General features: G+C 37.0%; 1 protein-coding gene across 1 annotated transcript in view; it reads left to right on the top strand.

Moving 5' to 3' along the window:
- Positions 1-14,806, top strand: part of NETO2 (neuropilin and tolloid like 2) — a gene marked incomplete at its 5' end in the record, with an annotated part of 30,270 nt that extends 15,464 nt beyond the window's left edge. Inside the window, 6 exons of the mRNA XM_083870557.1 lie at positions 4-252; positions 2,339-2,383; positions 2,473-2,600; positions 5,977-6,205; positions 10,032-10,145; positions 13,114-14,806. Of these exons, the coding sequence (XP_083726683.1) occupies positions 4-252; positions 2,339-2,383; positions 2,473-2,600; positions 5,977-6,205; positions 10,032-10,145; positions 13,114-13,694 (1,346 nt within the window). The 3' untranslated portion in view covers positions 13,695-14,806. The remainder of the gene's footprint in view (positions 1-3; positions 253-2,338; positions 2,384-2,472; positions 2,601-5,976; positions 6,206-10,031; positions 10,146-13,113) is intronic.
- Positions 14,807-23,024: the final 8,218 nt, after the last annotated feature.

Here is a 23,024-nt window from a genome sequence, read left to right as displayed (position 1 = left end):
TAGCTGCTCCACGACAAAGAATTGAGTTGACCTTTGATGAACCCTATTACATAGAACCCTCATTTGAATGTCGGTTTGATCACCTGGAGGTTCGAGATGGACCTTTTGGGTTCTCCCCTCTCATTAATCGTTACTGTGGTCTGAAAAGTCCTGCACTAATTAGATCAACAGGGAGATTTATGTGGATCAAGTTTATTTCTGATGAGGAGCTGGAAGGAAAGGGATTTCAAGCAAAGTACTCATTTATACCAGGTAAAGATGTCTAAAATTCTGACTGAGTTAATGACTGTCTGCTCCCATTGAACCCTGTGGGTGTGTTTGTCCTCTTAGCCCAGAGCTGCATTTCAGCATGAGCACTGTACAGTGACAATGTGACAGCCGCAGTCTCAGTCCTGCTAATCCTACAGGGCATGTGGCTAAAAACACTTGGGAGTCTTGACTGGAGGAAATTATAGGTCTGTAGTTTGCTAGTGAGGAAAACAACTGAGCTCGTTCAAGCTGAAGTCTTCAGCAGCACCCCTCTTTATTTCTCTATTTGTACCAGCTTCACCAGTGGTAGAAAAGGAAAGACAACTTTTGCCAAGAGCTGTCTTTTCACCAGCCTCTCTTCCAGGAGTGTAAGGCACTGGACAAAACCACCTGAAGCAACTTTATAGTAACACTCCAGCCAGATTCAAAACATTTTAAATCTCCATTCTTAAAACCCACAGCAAATATCTGTGCAGTCTAAGCACGAGCTGTCAGTATAACTTGGATTCCCTCAACCCTTGGGCTCAGACAACAGAGCTTTTCTTTGCTCAAAATGCTGTGTAGTTCACAGGTGCAAAGGAGAGGACAATGTGCTGACAGTGCCTTTAGACTAACAAAAATTACATCTGCTCTGTGGAGCTATTTAAACCTGGCAGGGCATCCTTCTTACATGAAAATTTGACCTGATGTCCTTGTGCAATGCTTGACTATTGTACTTCATAGATACTACACGTGTAGTTATCAGCATTTTATTGTCCTGTGGGACAAAAGGCAATATACAAGTGTCAGCTCTACTACTTCAATAAATGTATACACAAAAATAACTTCTTAATGTTATCTTTATCCCTAGAGCACATGAAAACACGATTCATGATTATATATTACTGCTTAGGGATGTAGACTCGGAAACTTCAGATTAACATGGTGACCAGACCATTGGGAATTACATGATAAAGTGTTTTCATGGGGACAGTACTTATGCATTTTGCTAAGTCCGTTTCCAAAGCCATTTCATCAACATCGCTTTCAAAACTAATACATAGTCGTAGGCTGGAACTTTAAATATACATTTGAACTGTATATTATTTTTACAATAGATTGCAACAACTGAAGGACTGATATTTTTCTTTTCCTTCCTCTTTGTTTATGTGAAATGTAGTAAAATATTTTACGGTTGTGAAACTGAAAGGGAACATGTGCACATACTCCTGCTTCATAAAAAAATCAGCTTACAAAGAAGGTGTAAAACCTTGCAGAATTTTGCATATAGTGATCAGAGATTTTCACTATAGGTAAATAAAAAGAGGAGGGCAAAGAAGGCATGTTCTGAAATGTGCTGAATCTTAGGCTTAGGACTGAAGCATTTTAGGGGAAGTGATAAACTTCCTATACAGAAAGAATGATTTATAGGATCACAGAAAGAGCCAAGATCTGGACCTTCATTTGGAAAAGAACTTTGTACCAAACAAATGTGCACTTCTGCATGAACTAGTGCTTTCTTTTCATAGAACAACATTTCATAAACCATGTCTACAACTGTTCTGCATGGCCTAATACAAGAGACACAGGTAACCCAGGGAGAAATACCTTTAGGATTGAACAGCCTTCTTCACAGACTTTTTTAAGAGCAGTTTGCAATTTCAAAGTGTTGATATATTCTGCTAAGCTCAGTTCAGATTGTTCAGAACTACATAGACAGCAGTCTGATAAAATAAATCTAAGTAAGCTTTTTGCACAGAGGAAGATCACCTGTACTCTTGTGGAGCTCCAGCAGTTTCAGTGAAAACTGACACAGTTAAATTTAGAATGTAATGTAGGAACAAAATACTGAATAGTAATTTTTTGTGTTAGGCTAAAAATCTGAGCTGTCATGATAAAATTATGTTTTTCAGATAAGGTCAATCTTTGTGGAATAATGCTCTCATCTAAAAAAACTTTGTCTCTATATGCTGCAATTGATTCAGTAAACTTTCTCATATTTTTTTGGCAACGTAATAAAAAATGGACATAATCTGCAGATAATACTAAAGCTTGAAGTGATTCTCAAGCACTGATAGCCCTTATGATTCATGACTTCTTTCTATTACAGATCCTGACTTCACTTACCTAGGAGGTATTTTAAATCCCATCCCAGGTATAGTATTACAGTAACAATTTCTTTATACATGAAATTTTAAATTAATGTCATATTACATTTGACAGCAGTGTCTATCTTCTCCCTAGACTGCCAGTTTGAGCTCTCAGGAGCTGATGGAATAGTACGTTCCAGTCAAGTAGAACAAGAAGGAAAAACAAAACCAGGACAAGCAGTTGACTGTATCTGGACAATTAAAGCCACTCCAAATGCTAAGGTGGGTTTTGTTCATATAATTCAGTATATAATGGGTTTGCATGACAGTAAAAACAGGTAATGGTCACTAACTATGATTTGCATAATGTTGTACTTCACTGAAATGAGTCATGTAGCAGTGGCTTAGGAAATCCAGAGAGAGAATTGTTTCTAAAATTATATTTATACAAGTCCACAGTGCTGGCTTCCTTTTGAAACTTCAAATACCAAATAACTGTGAGAACTGTTTAAGCAACAATTTTCTGGGGCATTTGATTTGGACCCTGGTTTTATTGGAAGACTGCAGGCAAAAATGCTGGCTGACATCTTCAGTAATTTCCAGTAAATCTCACTGCCAAAACTTAACGTTTAACCACCTCCAGTGGTTCTATTGGAGAATTTGGTTCTGTTCAAAGTCAGTAGAACATGTGCCTGCTTCTCCCATCTAATTCACAATCCAGCACCTTAAAACCCACTTTCATTAGCAGTCTGAGCTAAATGGAAAGGCAATGTTGGCCTTGTTAGGTACACTGGAGGATAAAATCCTATTCACAACCCCAAAATACAATAGCTAAAGTCTATTTGTTGAATCATATTTGTTAAATATGTTGCACAGAAGAGTACATACTTTTCTACATAGAGCATACACACCTTTAATTTTGCTTCTGCTTGCACATAAATATAAATTAAAAAATATTTTGAAGCAGTAGCTGCCAAGATGACAAACCTTCTCTCTGCCTTCTTACACACTCCTAACAGCTAACCAGCCCTGTTAACCACCTTGCAAGTGCATTCTAAAACAGTAACCAAAAAGACGATAATAAGAGGACAAGACATGAAAGAAATTAAAAGTCCATTAATATATTTGAGCCTTTGAGGAAGTGAGTCAATTCCCAGGAGCCCTACACTAGTCTAAGTAATAGACGCAGTTCTTCCAGAAACAATAACAAACCCATTTTCTCCTCTACATTGCCACTTGAGTGCACCAGGTCTTGTGCTTAAGTATTTTAATAAATTATTGAATGTTGCCAGAAGGCAGAGTTATAGTTGGGTGAGTCCTGAAATTAGATCATCATCCTAAATTATTGATTTAAAACACTACAGAAAAATAATTCTTAGTATTCTGACAGTGGTTTCTCAAGCTTCAATTCAGGCAGAATTATGATGATAAAATCCATTAGACCTGATACAGTGCAGTCTCTTGAGAAAAATAAGCATAGACATTTTTAATTTCCTCAATCTGATTTTGTAATAAAAATAAACTTTTAAAACTGACACAAGTGCAGGAATGAAAGTACTTTTAAAATGTGTAGAGCAGACACTTAATGAATTACCTCCAGATTTCATAAAATTACCAGAACAATCAATATAATGTAAGAGTAAGGGCCTTTTATACTTGTCTAACACATTAATCCAAAGGAACTTGTGAAGAGGTGAGCACTTTTAATGGGATTATTCCTTTGTTATCATACAAATAACAGCTCTACTAAAAGTGTGCTAAATTATTTTTAGTTTCCATTGTAATTTTGTAGCAGATATATAAAGTCAATAATTTTAAAAAAATACCCTCTCTCAGCCCAAATACTAGCATTTGCAGTTCACATCCATATTTTTGAGATAAGTCATCAATGGAGAACAGATTCTCAATGTAGCTGAGAATTTCCAGCAGTAAATCTAACAAGAACAGCAGGGGGAAAAAATAAAATAGAAAAGAAGAAAAAATACATATGCTGAAAATCCCAAAACAGTGAGGTGAAGCACGAGCTAATATGGCACAGGCTGCACCTTCAGACAGAATGTGCAAGGGAACAAACAGAGTGCTGGCCAACCTGCCTCTGGAAGCACTGGGAAGGAAGAGCCACAGGGTACAAGTGTCACCTGGCTTTCTCTTTTGCCCTGTTTTCAGTAAAGCCTGATAGCTGTAGGAATGGGGAGGGGAAGATCTTGCTTTGTCTCTCAGAGGTGGTTGGTAGCGAGCTATGGCAAAGGGGCAGCAAACTGGGTTGTAAAGCCCAAGTGTGGGATTCATCTGCCCTGACCTCCTGATCCCACCTGGGCAGGGCTCCCAGAGTCCCTAGGGAGGAGCATAAAGCCCTGATGTGCAGAAGCTCTGTGGTATCCCTGGCATGGGCAGCACAGGAGTGGTCCCACCTGGGCAGGACTCCCAGAGTCCCTAGGCAGGTGTATAAAGCCCTGATGTGCAGAAGCTCTGTGGTATCCCTGGCATGGGTGGGACAGGAGTGATCCCCCCTGGGCAGGGCTCCCAGAGTCCCCAGGCAGGTGTATAAAGCCCTGATGAGCAGAAGCTCTGCAGCATCCCTGGCATGGGCAGGACTGGAGGTAAGGAGCAGTGTTCAGACAGCCCCAGGCTGAGCTCAGGAACATGCAGGAGAGCTCATGGACAGAAGAGGAGCACCTCAGCCTTCACCTGGGCACATTTCTTCTCTGGCAACACAATGGCTAGCTAAGAATTGTTAAAGTCTAAAATGGCCTTTGCAGCATGCTTAGGTGACTTGGCTTCATATTTCAAAAGTTTCAGAAGAATTTTGAGAATTCCAATATGGCCAGTGAAGAGATTCAAAAGCCTTTTAATGTGTTCACGTATTTTTAACTGAATTACAATCTTGCACGAGTTTCCTGCTCCAGCAAAAGAAATTATTTACTTACTCTTTAAATGCCATCTCAATCTTCTAATTTCCTTGCTGCATGTGTTCTAACACATATGCTGCCTTCTCTTGGATTAAATTTCTGCTTTTAGAAGTATTAAGATTAGCTTAAATTCATTAATTCTTCCTACACAGCCAGCTTACTTCTCTCGTTTCCATTTTTATTCAAATTACTCCTGACTTCATGGTTTGTGTCTTCCATAACACAGCTATGGTTCAGTAATTAGCTTTCATTCTGAAGCAATAAATTTTAATTTCCTTATTTTACTTCAAAGCTTTTCTGACTAGACTCCTTCCCTATATTTTAACATTGTTTTTATGAATTAGAAAGAAATGAAAGAGAACAGTCAAAATACTTTAAAAGTTATTTCAGTGTATTTATGCATTCCTTGTATCTCTTGTAGAGAAACAGACTTCACATTTAGCAGAGCTTCTTGGGGATTTCTTCACCAAGTGTATTGCTTTGTTCTGTTTTTCCAAAGGGAGCAGAAATAAAGTAAATTTTTAATAAAGATTGTTTTGGGGAGCAGGGAGAAGTGAAATGGATACCCAAGACAAATGTAGGTAATACTCCACACGGACATCTAATGAGAAAATATAAGTTTAAAAGTGTTGTTAATTGGGAATTACATTTATGTGTAAGGGAAAAAACCATCTTATTCAAGATTTGCTAAGAAAACTCTCCTCTCTGTATTTCTTCTCCTAAAGACATTGATCCCTCTTTCCTAACAGATCTATATGCGATTTCTGGACTACCAAATGGAGCATTCCAATGAGTGCAAGAGGAACTTTGTGGCTGTGTATGATGGGAGCAGTTCCATTGAAAACCTGAAGGCCAAGTTCTGCAGCACGGTGGCCAACGATGTCACGCTGCAGACGGGGACAGGGGTGGTGAGGATGTGGGCAGATGAAGGCAGCAGACTGAGCAGGTTCAGAATGCTCTTCACTTCCTTTGTGGATCGTAAGTAGATCTATAAGTGCCAATTCTCCTGCTATTGGAATGCTTCAAGTGTTTTAGGGAAAGCATCAGCTGGTATATTAAGCAGCAGGAATACATGAAAAAGGTTGTTTCTGTTTCCTTCACACACTAGCAGGTAAATTAGATAATTGCTTTATTACATTTCTAACATGGTTCCTGAAGAAAACCTTTCCTTCATTCTTGAAGGGTTTATTTTCCATTTGAATTCAGCAATACTCCCCTAGGCTACATCCTTCTCACAAAGAGACATCCATCCTTCCCTACAAATGAGCACAGACTTATTTCAAAAAGACAGCAGTGGGACTGAAGTGTGCTCTCCCATTAGTTCCCAGTTCCCTGCCAGACACCACAACAGGCTCTTCTTAAGGCCACTCTGGATGTTCAGAAGAGTAGAAAACATGCCTGACACTGTAAAGTCTCTCTCTCCTTCCTAAACACAGCTCCATCTTCACCTGTGTGTCTGGAGCTACACCCCCTCCAGCCAAGCTGCTCCCTTATCCTCAGCTGCATTTGGCTCTAACAGAACCCACGAGTGCTCCCTTAGCAAAGCCCTGTGGTGATGCACAACCATAGATAAGTAGTTAAATTCAAGTTTATTCAAGAAGCCTGTAATTAAAGCAGAGCTGTAAATGCCATCTGGATTTTTGTTTGGATTCCATAGCCTGGGTTTGAAATAGTCTTTATTCTTATTGTAAATTAAGATATTTCTTGAAAGCAGGTTTTTGTGAGATTTTTTCTTCTAAGGGTCTTGTACCTGAATTTTGTTGCCTCACTTATTTACAGAGGACAATACTGTCCACATTGCAGAACCATTGCAGTGCCATTTATATGGCACTAAAGCAGACTGAGTTCAGAACTGCAGAGCAGACCTGAGATACATGGGGAGAGCTGAATAAATGTTCCCATTTCAGGATATCAGACCTATGCTTGTGCTAAAGGTTTTCAAAAAGTTCTGCTTGAAGAATATATAGTACAGATTTGCTGACAAAAATAATAACTTTTCTGACAGAACATGTCTGTAGCAAGTCCTGAAAGAGATCTTGGTCACTACCTTGCAAGAAAGTTCAGGTTACAGGTAACAGGTAGATTTTGTGTTCTGTTCCATAAACCAGTAAATTTTAACATAGGAAAAAAACTACTTTTTGTAAAACAGCCTTCTAAAGTAACAGATAGAATAAATAATAGAAATAGTTTCTTGCTTACTTTGAGTACATGGTAATAAGGAACAGTTGCATGTTTGAAGCTAGTCTATTGCTTAACCTCTGAGAGGCATTTAATAAGCTTTAGATATTGAGAATTTAAATAAATGTCAGTTTTAATTACGGCTTGCAAAAATTGATAACTGCTTTCCCACTAGCTTTTATTTCAATACAATTATTAACATTGGTAATAGTGCAAGTTATTCCAGCTTTCAGTTTTAAATGAAATTAACTTTGCCAGGCGAATCATCTATTTATATTATAAATATTGGAGTGGTGTTTTTTGTTGTTGTTGAGTTTGGATTTCTTGGGGAGGTTGTGGGGGGTTTTTAATGCAAGAGGTTGAAGCACTAAATATTCCTAAAAGTAGATAACTTTCCAAATTTATGAGTTTAAAGCAACTCAAAAGTCATTGGCAGAAGAACATCTGCAAAGGTATGTGGTTATTGTTATTTACTTGAGATACTGCCTTTCTTGGATTGAAAAACATGTGGCTGAAGAGTGCTTCAAGTATTTTTATATAATCTAGTCATAAGCAATTTTTCTAACTGAAAAAAAAGTGAATCTGAGCTTATCTTATTTTTAGATTGTTAAGCTATCTTTCTCTTCTACCTTGCTAATGATTTGTAATTATATGAAGCCAACCATGAAAGCAATCAATATTTCTGGAAAGATTTCCATAAATGAACTAATAGTGCGTGACAGTCACCTAACACACACCTAGCGCTGCTTGCAGATTTGACTAAGTAATTCAGCTAACAGCAATGTGAAAAAATCAATGTATTTGATTCCTGGCTTGATTCAATAGATGAGTAATGCTGGATACAAAGGGCACTGTGAGCATTGCACCACTTTTGGGCAGCTGTTATGAGAAGAGTTCAGCTATGTCCTTGAAGTCTTAGGCTGGAATTGATCAACCATTGTGACTTTTAGACTTCAAACTCCCCAGATAATGGACAAAAGGAAAATAAGTCAATTTGTCCCATCTTCATGAGCTGTGAACTAAAGCCATGCCCACAAAAACTTATAGGGACTACACAAACTTGTAAAATAAGGACTGCGCTGTCAGATGGAGAAGCAACAGCAGAATGCATCATCCAAAAATACAGAACTGTAAAAAAATTCACCTGTTCAGGGAAATAAGAAAGGAAATGCACTTACATTGTGGCATAATTGACAGAATGGGCCTGATCTTGACCTTCTGAAGGAGTGATCCTGTTTTAAAGCAGTGTTCTGCAGACTAGATTACTCTCCAGACAGTTAAAATCTCAACACTTGAACGAGGAAGTAATGTGATAGCTACCATGACATTTTTAAGCACTGAGATTACAAAGATAAACTGTTCCAAAATACATTCTGTGTTCTATTCATACTTGCACTACAATTAAAGCAAGTTCTTGTATGGAACTTCTTGCCAGATTGGCAGGGTTAAGCAGTAACAGCAAATACAAAAGCTTAAAACCAATGAGTGTAGGTTAGCCAACTTCAGTGGAGTAAGCCGTGGGAAAACAGTACATATTTAATTTAGGAATGCAAAATCAAAATTAAGGGCTTGAATGTTCTCTTTTTCTTGGGCATAAGTCCTCATTTTGTCACTGAGATTCTCAAGCCTAGAGAATGACTAAGTGAGGAATGCAGTGTTCTGGAGCAGTCATTCCCTCTGCTCTACCCTTTGGGTTTCCTGTTACATTTCAGAGAATCCAGACTGCTCAAGAACACGTTCTTTCTGTGAAATCAAATAGTAGAATGTCTATCACACATCCTTGCTGTTTAGTATATAACTGACTTCTCTAATAACAGACATTTCCATCATAAAAATACCACATTATTGAAACAAAGAGAAAACCAATTTCTTGTCCAGTGCCCTGAATCTATAAATAATTCCCCATGTATATGATACACTCTGAAAAGAATTATTACTACTTTCTAATATCTTTTTTTCTTATGTCAAATAGCTGTAAAAAATACTCACAAAAACATGGGGCAGCCTTCTAGATAATTTCTTTCTTGAAATTTCTGACTATATATAGATAGATACATAAAAAGCTAAATTGTACTCTATCAATCCCTGCATTAGTTCTAATAGAAGGATCCAGGAGCTTTTGATTCACAAGCAGGAATGACTTAGATGCCTCTAGTTATTGAAATCTCTTGCAATTACTGAAACAGTCCTCCACCAGCTGAAATCTGATTTGCCTTGAGATATTAATGGGCTCTAAAATGCGGATGCTCAGAGACTGCTTCACAACATCTACACAGCAGATGCTCCACAGAATAAATATATAATTGATAGTGAGCATGTGATTTTTAATATTAAGTTTTAAAAGACACATACTAAATAAACCCATCTTCCATTATCTGTGTTTTGTGACTGTCTCTATTTGGTACCTACCCCTTTGGAGCAAGAATTGGTTTTGTAGCATTGAAAAGCAATCATGCAGAGAGAGAAAAGAATCAGATAGTGACGTGCGAGAGAAGCGATTGTGTGTGAAACAGAGAGGAAGAATGCATGTTAAAAACCCCAGATATAGAACTTAAATAGTTTTATTGCAAGGCATCAATTACTGAAAATTCTGAATGTTTTCTTTCTCTTCTCTTCTCTCCTGCAGCTCCCTGCTCAGGCAACACTTACTTCTGCCATAGCAACATGTGCATCAATAATTCTTTAGTCTGCAATGGCATTCAGAACTGTGCATACCCTTGGGATGAGAATCACTGCAGAGGTGAATATAGTGCAAACCACAGCCTTTATGAGCTAGGCTGGTCAGTTTGCCTTTCAAGAAAGTCATGAAATGTCTTTTTCCTGGAAATATGCTGAAGACAGCTATTCTACTAATCTCAGGAAGGTGTTGCAAATTTTTTATTTAAACTCAGGACACATGTAAGCATCCTGAATATTGATCTTACTGTTTTTAACTAAATTTCTTTCTCTTCAGCATATACTCTCTATTTTAAAAGATTATCAGCTTGATAAGAACTAGAATTTAGTATTTTTGAGGCTGCATCCTATCAGTTTCTAAACTTTGATAAAGCAAGGATTGTAGGGACAGGTAACACCTTTTAGAGTTAAAAATAAAGAGCTGAAAAACACAGAAAAGTTTTCAAGCACAAAAAGCCTCTCTCAGGGTTGAAATAGAAACAACAACCATCAAAGACAATTTTAAAACATTTGTTTAGAGTTGTAAATCACAGGCTATTTCAGGATAAATTCAACTGCTGTATATGTTGTGATAAAGGATGGGAGGAAAGAATTTTTAGGGACCATGAAAAAAACACTTATGGAATACAGACACATGTAAATTGCTGCTTCTAGAACATGGGTTGGGAGTATTATTTCAAGCATCACAACTACAGTAAAGACTTGTTTCAATATCAGCCTTTAGAGGAAAAATTCCCATCATTTGAAGAAATTTTTATTCTGTTAAAGCACAGACATTCAACTGAAGCAACAGCTCAGTTGTCAGAGTTAGAACAAAACCAGTCTAAGGTCAACAATTTTTCTTGCTAAAGAAAACAATAGAACAAAAACACTTGAGCTTTTTTGCTTACAGTTTTTTGACAAATAGAATGGCATCAATAGGTCTGAATACAAAACTCCAGAAGATTTAAATATCTGTTCTATTTCAAAGAGAAACAGACTTTGCAGAAAGAGTCAAAACCTTCTCTAAAGAAGGTCTTGAAAGAAAATTTCTTTTCAATGCACAAATCCTGCTTGCATTTTTTAAGTAAATAAACATTTAAAAAACCCTCCTTGTTAATTGCATTTTGGGTAAACAAAAAAAAATTCACACCATTAGCAGATATTGTAATGTAAGGAATATTGTGGATGTTTTCCAGTCAACAAAACTGGTCCGTAACTCCCAAGTTTGCAATGTAAAACTAAACTTCCTCTAAACAATCCTTACCTTAGATAATATTCAACATTCCGTCTTAAGTTTAATTTCTAGATCTCTTTCCCAACTTTACCAACCATCCATCCCAACCAACCATCTTTACTAACTGCTTTCTAGACTCTCCCCTAGAATTCACACTTCACTCATGTACTGCAGTATTAAAAAAATTAATTCCATAAAAACTGTGTCTTTCCCAATATTTTTCCCAAATTGCTGTATCTGGTGTTGAACAACCCATCATGTTTTATGTTGAATGCAGTCTAAATTCTGCTGTAATACTTGCACAGCAGAAATTAAGAGACAGCTGAAGACTAGATCTACATTGCAAGCTAAGGGAGACTGATGCAACCAAATAAGCAATTCTTTGCCTTTAAAAGAGGGCTTCTCACAATTGTGCTCAGTTCCTGCAGACACCCAGAGTCCTCATTTAGTCCATATCAATAGCTACATAAATCTGAACATATTGTGACCTACTTATGCCTAAGCCCTGTAACACAAGAATTGATAGAGAAGTCAGTCGTGTGCTATTTATTTTAAGAGACTGGAGAAGGCATCGCTTTTTGCAAAACAACTTTTTTGATTAAAATATCTGCCAGGAATTAAGAAACCTAGATGCAGACAAGAGAACTGCCATAGCAGTGAAATTCATACCTCCCACCATGGATGGCACCAGTGTGATCTAAGATAGGCAGGACATGGCGAGATATCCTCCTTCACTTCAAAGGTAAAAAAGTAGCTCAAAGGAAGCAGAAATGTAATTTCTTATTAGCCAGCTCCTGGGGAGTCTCTGCTTAGTATAAGGATTGTTTCAAATAACACATGGTGGTGTGTAACTCTCCCCATGCACTGTGTGTGGTATTTAGGTACATAACATGTATTCAGATGCCAGGAGGCAGATACCTGAAAATGTTATGCAGGATTTAGGCTACTACATTTTCTTCTTCATAGTCTAGTCTTAAATGCTTTTTCTCCCACTAGCCAATGTTGCAGTGTAGAAATCTCTCAGTCCCCCAGGACAAGGAAGTTAATGGAACAGAAATCCAACTGGAAAACTTTAATCTTCGAATAAGAATTTTAAATATGGAAAACCATCTTGTTCTGATGCTGCCATCTTGTGTGTTTTCACATGAAGTACTAGCCAAAATTGCCAGATGTTTTGGGTTGGTTGATGTATCCCCACCCACCTTTTTTTTTTCAAGTAACTTGATCATTGGACTCTTAGAACTGGAATAGAGCTTTGCGAAAGCTCCTGAGATGAATTAGGTATAACAGACTTACACAACAGACACAGCCATTACCTTTCCAAGCGATGTGAAAAAAAACCCAGTACAGTCATTCTTATATCTGATAATATTTTATTTTCAAAGAAGAACTAGACAATTTTAGTTCTAAGTTTTCTTCTGCTGACATCACTGGGAATGTTACCAGCAGGAGCAAACCATGGTAAAAGAAGCATGTTCTGTAGCTGGATTTAACCTATTTAAGGTTAATTTAAGCCTATTTAGCTCATGGATTTAGGAATATAGACCATCAGTAAAGGTTCAGGATGGAAGGCACATCCCAGCTGTGCCAGCAAGCACTGGTTCACAGAGTTGCACCTGCTACTGAATTATCATATGGTAGCTACTAATGACAGGGAATTAGACAAATCCCATTGACATACAGGTCTAGTCTCCAGTCCCATTAAGTAATTTTATCACTTGCATGGCAATCACAATAGAGTTTTGCTTTGTTTAAATGCATTATCAAGAGTGTAGAAACTAATAAATGTCTTTTCATAATAATTTTTTCTCTGCAGAAAAGAAAAGAACTGGATTGTTTGAACAAATCACCAAAACCCATGGGACAATCATTGGCATCACAACAGGGATAGTTTTAGTTCTCCTCATCATTTCAATTCTAGTGCAAGTAAAGCAACCTCGCAAAAAAGTTATGGCTTGCAAGACTGCCTTCAATAAAACTGGTTTCCAGGAAGTTTTTGATCCTCCTCACTATGAACTGTTCTCACTAAGGGACAAAGAGATTTCTGCAGATTTGGCAGATTTATCAGAGGAACTTGAAAACTATCAGAAACTGCGCCGCCCTTCAACAGCTTCCAGATGCATTCACGACCACCACTGTGGCTCCCAGGCCTCCAATATCAAACAGAGCAGGAGCAACCTGAGCTCCATGGAACTGCCCTTCCGCAATGACTTTGCGCAGCCCCAGCCCATGAAAACCTTCAACAGCACATTCAAGAAAAGCACTTACACTTTCAAGCAAGCTCACGACTGCCCCGAGCAGGTGATAGAAGACAGGGTGATGGAGGAGATTCCATGTGAAATTTATGTCAGAGGAAGGGAAGATACAGCACAAGGTTCATTATCTATTGACTTTTAACTTCCTGCTGAAGGTGGTAGCAGTGTATATACGAAATGCTCGTGTACAATGACAGTGTATATATTAAAAGTGTACCATACGCAGCGTGTGAGATGCACACACTTTTAGCTTATTACACTTCATTTCAAAAAACCAAAACCAGGCTTCATAATTAATTCTTGCTGAAAAAAGTGGTGGATTTCCTCCAATCTTCCCATGCTACCTGTCTAGTGGAGGAGTAAGATGGAGACTTTGCATGGAAATTATGAGATAGGATGTTGGAAGAAAAAGACCCTACAACTACTAATCATTGAACACTGAAAGCAATGACAACTATTCTCTTCTTCATACCATTTTCTCTTCTTTAGATGTCTGCTTTTCAAGACAATTTTAATACCTCACTTGCATAAATAAAAGTAGTTAAGTGCACCACGTGTATGTCAACATAGGTGTCTTATTGTATTTGTCAAATTGAAAGTAGAGTTAGTGTTAAGTGCCAGTTAAGACTCACAAATTATGTTACAGCCATCTGTTTCTCTTGCCTTTAATTATCATTTCCACAATCTATGCTTTGTGAGAAATAAGTGAAAAGGGTTACTGCCTTTTAACAATATCAAGTTATATTAATTTTAGTACATTTGGAAATATCTTTGCAGCTTTCAGTTAAAACACAAGCGAGTAGTGATTTTATTCTAAATGCAGACTTTTACAACAGTTTTCTTTCAAGAAGGTTTTGGATTTTAAAATATTCTGCCATATATTATAGCTCCATATGGCGCACTGATTTCACAGCTCTGTACTTAGGAAACAATTTTGTTCCTGAGTTTTCCAAGTATTTACATAAATAGATTGTACTGTACATTTGTCTCTTAAAATAGCTTTTTACTCCTTGTTGCAGCCAATCTTCCCTACTGAAATCAGTGATGATACTTTTAGCTCATGTCCTACTTGCCTGAAGAGAACTGCTCTGAGCTCTGTGTGATTACTGGGTATATGAAGGTACTGGAAACAAAGAAATCACAAAGCAACTCTAATTAACCCCTATGGAATCTTTCTTGTTTCCACTTGCAAAATTGCACATTTCATACCTTTTTTAATGGTGGTTTGGACCTAATTTAAAAATTTTTACAATATAGAAGAAAAATTTTAAAATATATTCTCATTGTGGTTTTTAAGCTTTTTATATAGTTTGATACTGTACAGCCTATTTCTTAAATCCAAATCTATCACCTGTACATCAGGCTTCTTTCAGGGTCCCTCTTAGCAGCTCTGAATAACCTGCAGTTGTTGCTGCATACATCACAATTTGCCAAGAATACTTCTCATCACTTCTACATTAGCCTACACTTCCTTCCCTGGGTGGTTTGGGCTTATTTGGGTATTTTGTTTACAGGAAACCTTTGACTAAAGCTGGTCCCCCAGCTAGCATTGGGCATAGCCTTTATTTACAGATGGATGTCAAACCGTAGTGTTTGTTGTGCTGACTGTAGTACAAAAAAAACCCAAAAAATGTCTTAACATATAACCCTTGCAACTGAAAAATAATTTCTTTGAAATAAAAGATGAACAACAGCTGTAATCACAGATTTTCATTAGAATGATAATTTTTTTTTAATGTTTAAAATGTACAACATTTAAAGGGAAAAAAGAAAGGGGAATTGAGTTTCTTCAACACTCCCCAACTTCAAAATTAACCTTGTCTCCTGTTTAAAAAGAACTTAATTAATCAGCTCTTATCTTAGACCCACAAGGCTGTATGTACCCTGGTGCCAGTTTTGTGCTGGTCCCAGAATGTATTTCAATATAAAAAAATGAAAATGGGCTTTATTTTTAGATGCACTACATGCAGAAAATAAATGTTTAAAAAATCTAGCTAATTTTTACTTGAAATTTTTTTGAATATTTAATGAAAACATTTGGCAGATTTCATTTACTTCTCACTGATCTCAGGGTTAACTATCTCACCATGATCTATAGGACACACAATGCTATTTGTGTCAGTTTGTTAGTTCCAGATTCTTTCAACAAGTAATACGTAGTTTTACATGGGTCATTCTAGTCCATATAACTCTTGTAAATGCTAGGTTTGCATGACTGAGCTTTCTTTTTTAGGTATATTTGTCCATGTGCTAAAAATAATGTAATCCCTACTCTTTCCCGAGTTATATTGCCTTTGAACAGTAAAGCTGTACTAATAAAACAAATAGGAAGCCCGCAGAGCCCAAGTCTGTGGAGAAGAGAGAAATTGAAGAAGTTCCCAAATGGCTTGAGTAATATTTCAGTCTCTGTTGTAGCCTTATGATTACACGGTCAGAACACAGCTGCCTTTTGGCTACCCCAGAGCACACTGGAGCTCCCATAACCAGTCCTGGCTTTTGAGCAGAACTGGTTCCAATATCCCATGGTGTATTTGAAAACCAATCTGCCCACACAGCCCATGGCAGGGTGGGGTTCAGTTATTTAGCTGTGCTTTAAGAAATGTACTTTAAGTCAGAACTACTAAAGCCATACTTCCAGTATAATCAACTTCCCTTCACTGCGGAGAAAAACTAACTGGGTATCACAGAAAGCTGACACTTCTAGCAAAAGAATACAGTATTGGTTTGGCAGTCTCAATCCGGTTGAAGCTGATGTTGTGGTCTTTAAACTTTTTTGGGGCATTAGTGAAAAATATCACATTCCATACTAGTGCAATATCTAAGTACCATTAGCCTATTTCCACTGTATCCATCTTAAATTCACACATTTCTAGGAGCATCCTGATTTTGCACTCAATTGTACCCATATCTGCAATACCCTCTGCCAGCACTGAGTGTTCCTTAGCAAAGACACACTCACTAGACACACACACTGACCAGGAAAAGAACAATAGCATTGACTACTTATTGGTATTTCTAACTCATTTTTACCTTTTATCATAGTAGCTTAGACTATCTGAGGAAACTATCTAACATGAAGAATGACTTGTACAAGTAAACCTACAGCCAACATGAAAATAAAAGTGACTGTGATTCACAACTCCTGCAAGTTCTCTGAGGAAATGTCTGCATTTACAGAGATGATGGCAGTGGCACAGGAATCTCAGGTTTAATGCTGGTCCTGACTGCTCAGTAATCATAGAAGTACCAATGTATACTTAAAATGCACAGGACTCTCTTGTCTGCCATAGACAAGATGACCTCACAGCACCTACAAATTCTAATGGCATATTGCAATAATGACTGTCTATTTTTATTAAACCACTACTAAGAAGGGTTATGAAAACAATTGTCATTGACTTACAGGAAAAGGTGCTTGTCATGTGAACACTACACAGAATCTTTATGTCATTAAAACACGCTTTGCTTTCGTTTTCACTTGGTGTAAAGAATTCTGTGCATGAGCAGCAAACCTGCTGAATGAGGGAAAAAGGCTTGTCTTATTCATGAAACAAATTTGTCCCTAAGTTCTTACATCATTGATCACAACATTTAATTTTACAAACTATTTAAGTATCTGAAAGGATACCAACAGCGAAAATTGGTATAAAAAAAATAAAATAAAAGTTAAAATCTTAGCACATATACCTAGGAAGATGAGTAAATTACTGCTTGAAATGGAACAACTGACTGCATGTGGATGTACCAAGACACAGCTACAGTCTGAGTTTGCTGTATGGTCAGGCTCTGTATATCTGTCCACAGCAAAACTCAGTCAGTCCATTTACTTTTACGTGTCCTTATTTTAGAGTTGACATGTAAACCCTCTGATTGCTCAGGTCTGTAGACTGTTTATCAAAACAAGATTCCTAATCCGTGCCAGCCTGAAAGATAAGCTGATTTTACACTGAGATCACACTGCTAAAACTGAATATTAATTATAATGGGAGAAAGGATTTTGAAATCAAAAACATGGATGAGTTGATTCATGCTTTGAAAATTAGTATTTACAGCACCCATCTCAATCAAACAATATAAAAGCTGCTATTTTTGCAACTGCAAACTGCAAAAATCATTCCTGTGATATCTAATAAGCATCTCTGCACAGCATCAATCCCCCTTGTAAATGCATAAATCACATGTCAGTATGCTATAATATGTGGTTCTGTGACACCATGGAACTGCAAGTTTATTTTCATATTCAGATTCCTTTGCTACACTCCATTTTACACAATCAGCTTAACAAAAATCTTTTTCCATCTGCTTCATAGGTCAACAACAGTAATTTCTGAATGGTCAACTTGTTCCCTTTTATCTCACTATCGAAGATAATCTACCATATACCAGATAAAACAGCTTAGCTTTTATAAGTCTGTTCTTACAGAGCCAGGCTCAGGAGGGAACAAAGAACTTGATGTCTTTGTACCTCTTTCCACTAACATCTCTTAATTTATGGTAATAACTTGTATACTGGAGAAACCTCAAAAAACTTCATGCCAAATTCTGGTCAAGAGCAAAAAAAGTATTGTGATAAACCAAATAATAGGTACCTAAGACCTACACACCTCAAAAATTCAAAATAATTTCCTGGTTTGGAATCTGTATCATTCCTTCTGAAAAATGGAATGATGCGCATCACATCATTTGCCCCAAACAATTCCTTCTCATCCCAAACACAGATTTCCTAGACGTATTTTATGTGCTAAAACTTATCTCAATATTTTATTAATTCATATATAGAAATATATGCATACTACAACTTATAATTAGCTTTAACATTCATTATCACCTACATAAAATTGCTTCTGTCTTCCTTCCAAATGTTATTTAGGAGCAAGGATTACACTGTGAAGTATTTATCACTAAACCACAGCATTTGAGAGTTTAAGCATTACGTTAATTTCTGAGACTGTACTGCAGCTCATTTTCCACCAGAGAACTGAGACACTACAAAGAAAACTCAAAGCTCACAGGATTATCTGCTTAACCTCAAATGAATATGGCTAAACTGGAACAAAGTACATCAGTGTCCTAATACTCAAGGTTTAGTATTTCACGGGGAAGTAATATCAGCATTAAATGGGCCTGTGTTTTTCTGTGAGCGGATTTAGTTTGCCCCAGGTTTGCTCACAACACATGTCTGTAATAACTGCTACATTCACCTGTGAATAACACAGGGATCCAGGGCTTAAGCTATTTGCAGAGACAGGAGAGGAATTGACAATTAAAGAATTCTTTTTTAAATACAAAAGGGGAAGTGATCAATCAAGTATCAACTACTGGACATTGCTGATATAATGTTTAACTCACACCCCAATGCAGTTGAATTACCCTCAAGATAGTAAAGTCCACAATTCTACCTACACTAATATTTTAGGTTCCCTCACTTCAGTAAGCACCCTCAAATGCTCCTGAAAATTTGGAAAAAGCCAGCTATTAGGACTGAGTTTACTGGCCAGCATTCTCAGCTACTAGTGATTATTTTAGAAGATGATTCAGTGGTTAATGGAGGTGAAAAAAGCAGGAAAATACTCTTGAAAGCAATTATGAGATAAAAAATCCCTAGGAAGACAAGTCAATAAATCCCAAGTCTCTTAACCATTGTAATCAATCTTTTGTTTGTAAAGAACAAACAGCCAAGGTACATAAGGAATACCACTCATTACTGGCTCCTCACTGTATTTTTAATAACCCAACAGAGCAATTGAAGGCCTGAGGCCAAGTCAAATAATTTTAATTTTTCTGTAGTAATGAAAAACAAAGAGATCTAGTAGAGTGAAGATGTTTGCTTTTCACTTACCAGAGGCAAAAGATTCTGCACAGGCCATTTAATCTTCTGTTGTCATTAAATGTTAACTTTAACAGTAAAGGGAATTCTGGAATATAAAAATCCAGTACAAAATATCTATGTATAATTCAAGTGTATAGTAAACAAACCAAAAGTAACAGATACTTAAAATAATCTCATATATTAGGTAAGTTTCAGAGCTCTGTGTGACTGCTGAGGTTATCACATTCTCCCAGACATTTCTGCATTCTGTCAGTTTTAATACATTTGAACACAAGCTCTCAAACCTGTGCAAGAGAAGTAGGAATAAAAGAAAATTAAGTTCTTTGCCTTTAAGATAGATCCAGAAGTACTAAAAGCTTCAGACTTTGAAAGCTTCACTGTATGCACTTTCCTCACAGAGTAGAAACAAGGACAGACATTAGGATAAGGAAAAGAAATCCTTTACTTGAACTATCAGAATCCAAACATGATTTATGAATTGTTAGAACATACAGTTTGGTGTGCTTTGTTGTTTTTTCATTGTAGTTCCAACTTTCCTTCAATTATTCACATCATAAGATAAAATGCTCTCTAAGCAAATGTGGAATTTTGCCCACAAAGAGCTGTAAGAGGTAGATTTAAATATTTCATGACCGTGTTTAAAATGAAGAAATACCTGGTTTAAATTCCAATTTATAAAAGTATAAAAGCTGCATTACATACAGAATTTCCATCCATCCATTTCCATCCATTGCCAGATGTGTAACATTAGGATTTAATGACATAGTAGCACCACCTATAACATTACTGCAGCTGAAAAATACTAATGCTGAACAAGAGGAATAAAAAGCATAAACCAACTTCTTTTTCCTCAGGAACACAAATAAAGGCTACCAACTGTTCTTTAGCAGCGCTACCAAACAAGGAGCTCAAGGTAAGAAGTAGCCCTCAAGGCTTAGGGGAACATCAGCAATAAGTAGAAATATAAAAGTTATTTCTACTTTAATTTTCCTATTCCTAAATAGCTTCATTTAAAACCAAACAAAAATATGCACGATGATCATACAAGGACCACACCTACTGAGGGAAATGGATGTAATTGAATTCAGTTTTACATGAATCAGAACTGGAGGTCATGGCTTATCCTTGCCATAGGACTGCACAGAAATTAATCTTGCGAAAAAAATCAAGAGATAAGAAACAGTCACTTAGACTTTGAGTATAATGAAATATTATTTCCGTAAAACTGCAAGAAACTGCAGCTTGTTTGGTTGCCTTCTTAAGTTATAAAGAACAGCTGACACCAACTGAAGGAAGTGGCAGAAAGCCAAGCCTGTCTCAAAGCAGAACCACTTTGCTGTATATTTGAAGTCGTAATAACCTGTCTCCTGCTTGCCTAATCATGGGACTACCTTCCCTTCTTTCATCATGGAAGCACTTCCAGGACTGATGGGAGAAGATTTGAAATTAATCACAATCTTGCCTGTGGGCCCCAGGCCAATTTTAACAGAAATACCCAATATGATATGTCCAGGGAGAAAAAATACATGGCTTTGATTGTCTTTCAGACAGGAGTCAAATTCTAGGGTCAAATATAAAGCCCACCAGATTCAACGTATAAGCATCCAAAAAAACCATACACTTGCCTAAGGAGCAGGATCTGGATGCCCTATGAATAATGGGCATTAGCTTCACTGATGTACTGGAATACTTTTCTACACAAAAGTACACTCAAGCTGAAAGATTTCAAGACAGAGCCAAACATCTAGAGTGCTGTTTTGAAGGGTAATTCATTATGTTAGTGATCCTATTGATTAACAGCAAACCCCTCTTATTAAGGTTAGATGTGCATATTGATTTTTTTCTTTTTAAGGAAGACTTCGTATGAATATTAATGGCTAATGCCTAGAATTGAAGAACTGAAGGACGATTTAGCAAATTAAATGAAACCGGGTTCTCTGTTCCCAGCAGCCAAGCTACATAAGCAAAATGCCACATCGGATCTAATGCTTATTTTTACTATTTTTAAAAGGATTTTGGAAGAAAATCTTTGTTACAACCTCTTACAGAAAGGGAAAAGTTAGGTAGGAAAGTATAAACAAAGAAAGGTTAGGCTGCAAAAGTGTCAGAACAGATACTACACAACCACAGCCTACAAAGGGCTGAAAAATTGAATTGTGGATGTAACCCAAGGCATAACTCATGTGTCTCTCTAACGCCAATATAAAGCTGCAAATTGAAAATAGGTTTACTTTTCTAGAGCTCGGAAACACTACAGCATCTTTGAAACACCCCAGTTTCCTAGTGCATGATTTGTTTCATTTATTACCAGTGAAGTTTATCCCCTATCCACAGGTCTAATTTTCCTGCCACCCCTCTATGCTTTACACTGTAGCAGTTGGCTGCAGAGATGCATCTCTCATGATCCTGATGGGGCATAAAGTAGATAAACTACCAAGTTCCTCGTTTCTAGTGCAAAAAACCTCTTAAGCACAGACAAATCTGATTACTCAAGAATATTGTCCTCTTTAGCCCGCTCCAGCAGCAAACATTTCAAAAAATAGCTAAACCTATTTCCTCATCAGATGGGGCCATGTGTCTGGTAATGTCTGCACACAGCACATCTAAATAAATGTATCTTCATTGGTTTCATGTCATTGTTAGTTCAAATAATAACAAAAGTACCCTCAGATTGAATATGCTGTCAAAGCCAGCCAGCTCTGCTTTTTCCTACAGTTCCATTAAAACTGTTGATTATGAAATTATTTTCTATCCCTGTCCTTCACACCATCTGACCAAGCACAGACTACTGCTCTCTGCTGTCTGTGTGTAGATAATAATTTATATTCCAACTCAAATAGACATAAGAAAGTACAGTGTTGTGTTCCCATAGCAATAATTTAAAATACTGACACATTATTAACTGTCACAAATGGGGGAGACAATCTACTAAACAGTTATCCAGCAGATCTATAAAAATGCACATATATGATTTCAAATATGTATATTTTCATCTCGAACAACCTAAATTAAAAAAAATTAAAAAGTAAGTATAAAGGAGAGAAAGAAGGATATTGTGGAAAATATAACAGAGGAGTCAGATATTTCCTGTTTTATTAGCAGCTTACTATCAGCATTAAAGATGAATAATGCATGACTATCTAGAAATTAGATGTTCAAACAACTGAAGAGAGAGGTAAGCTTGAATAACCCATCACATCAATCTTCAGGGAAACAAACTAGGGTACATTACTGTCACAGCTTTTGCTTGATGTGGTTTCAGATTTTAATCCAGTTACGTGGAAAGTCTTGGGAACATCAAAGAAATAACTTTTACCCCCCTCTCCTGAACACAAACAAGTGAAAAGGCTTTTAATAAATCCTTTTAGCTGGATACGTAGCTCATACAGAGGGAAAGAGAACATAAAAATATATATTTCTCTAAATTCTGATTTACTCTGGAAGAAGGAATGATCCCTTAGTTACACCTCTATCAAAACAGAAGCTTTTAGAAAATTCTTTCACCAGACAGCAGTTCACTGAATTGCTACATTAACGTACATTTCAGGCTTTGAAGTCAGGGGGCCAAAGCAGAAATGGCTCAAGAAAAAAGGCATGCCATGCCCCCTTTACAATTATATTAATTATTTTTCCCATCTCTGT

The sequence above is a fragment of the Zosterops lateralis genome (assembly GCF_965231275.1).
Source record: "Zosterops lateralis genome assembly, chromosome: 12".
NCBI lineage: Eukaryota > Metazoa > Chordata > Aves > Passeriformes > Zosteropidae > Zosterops > Zosterops lateralis.
The sequence above is the reverse complement of the archived record's forward strand: the minus strand, read 5'-3'. Positions and strand labels throughout refer to the sequence as shown.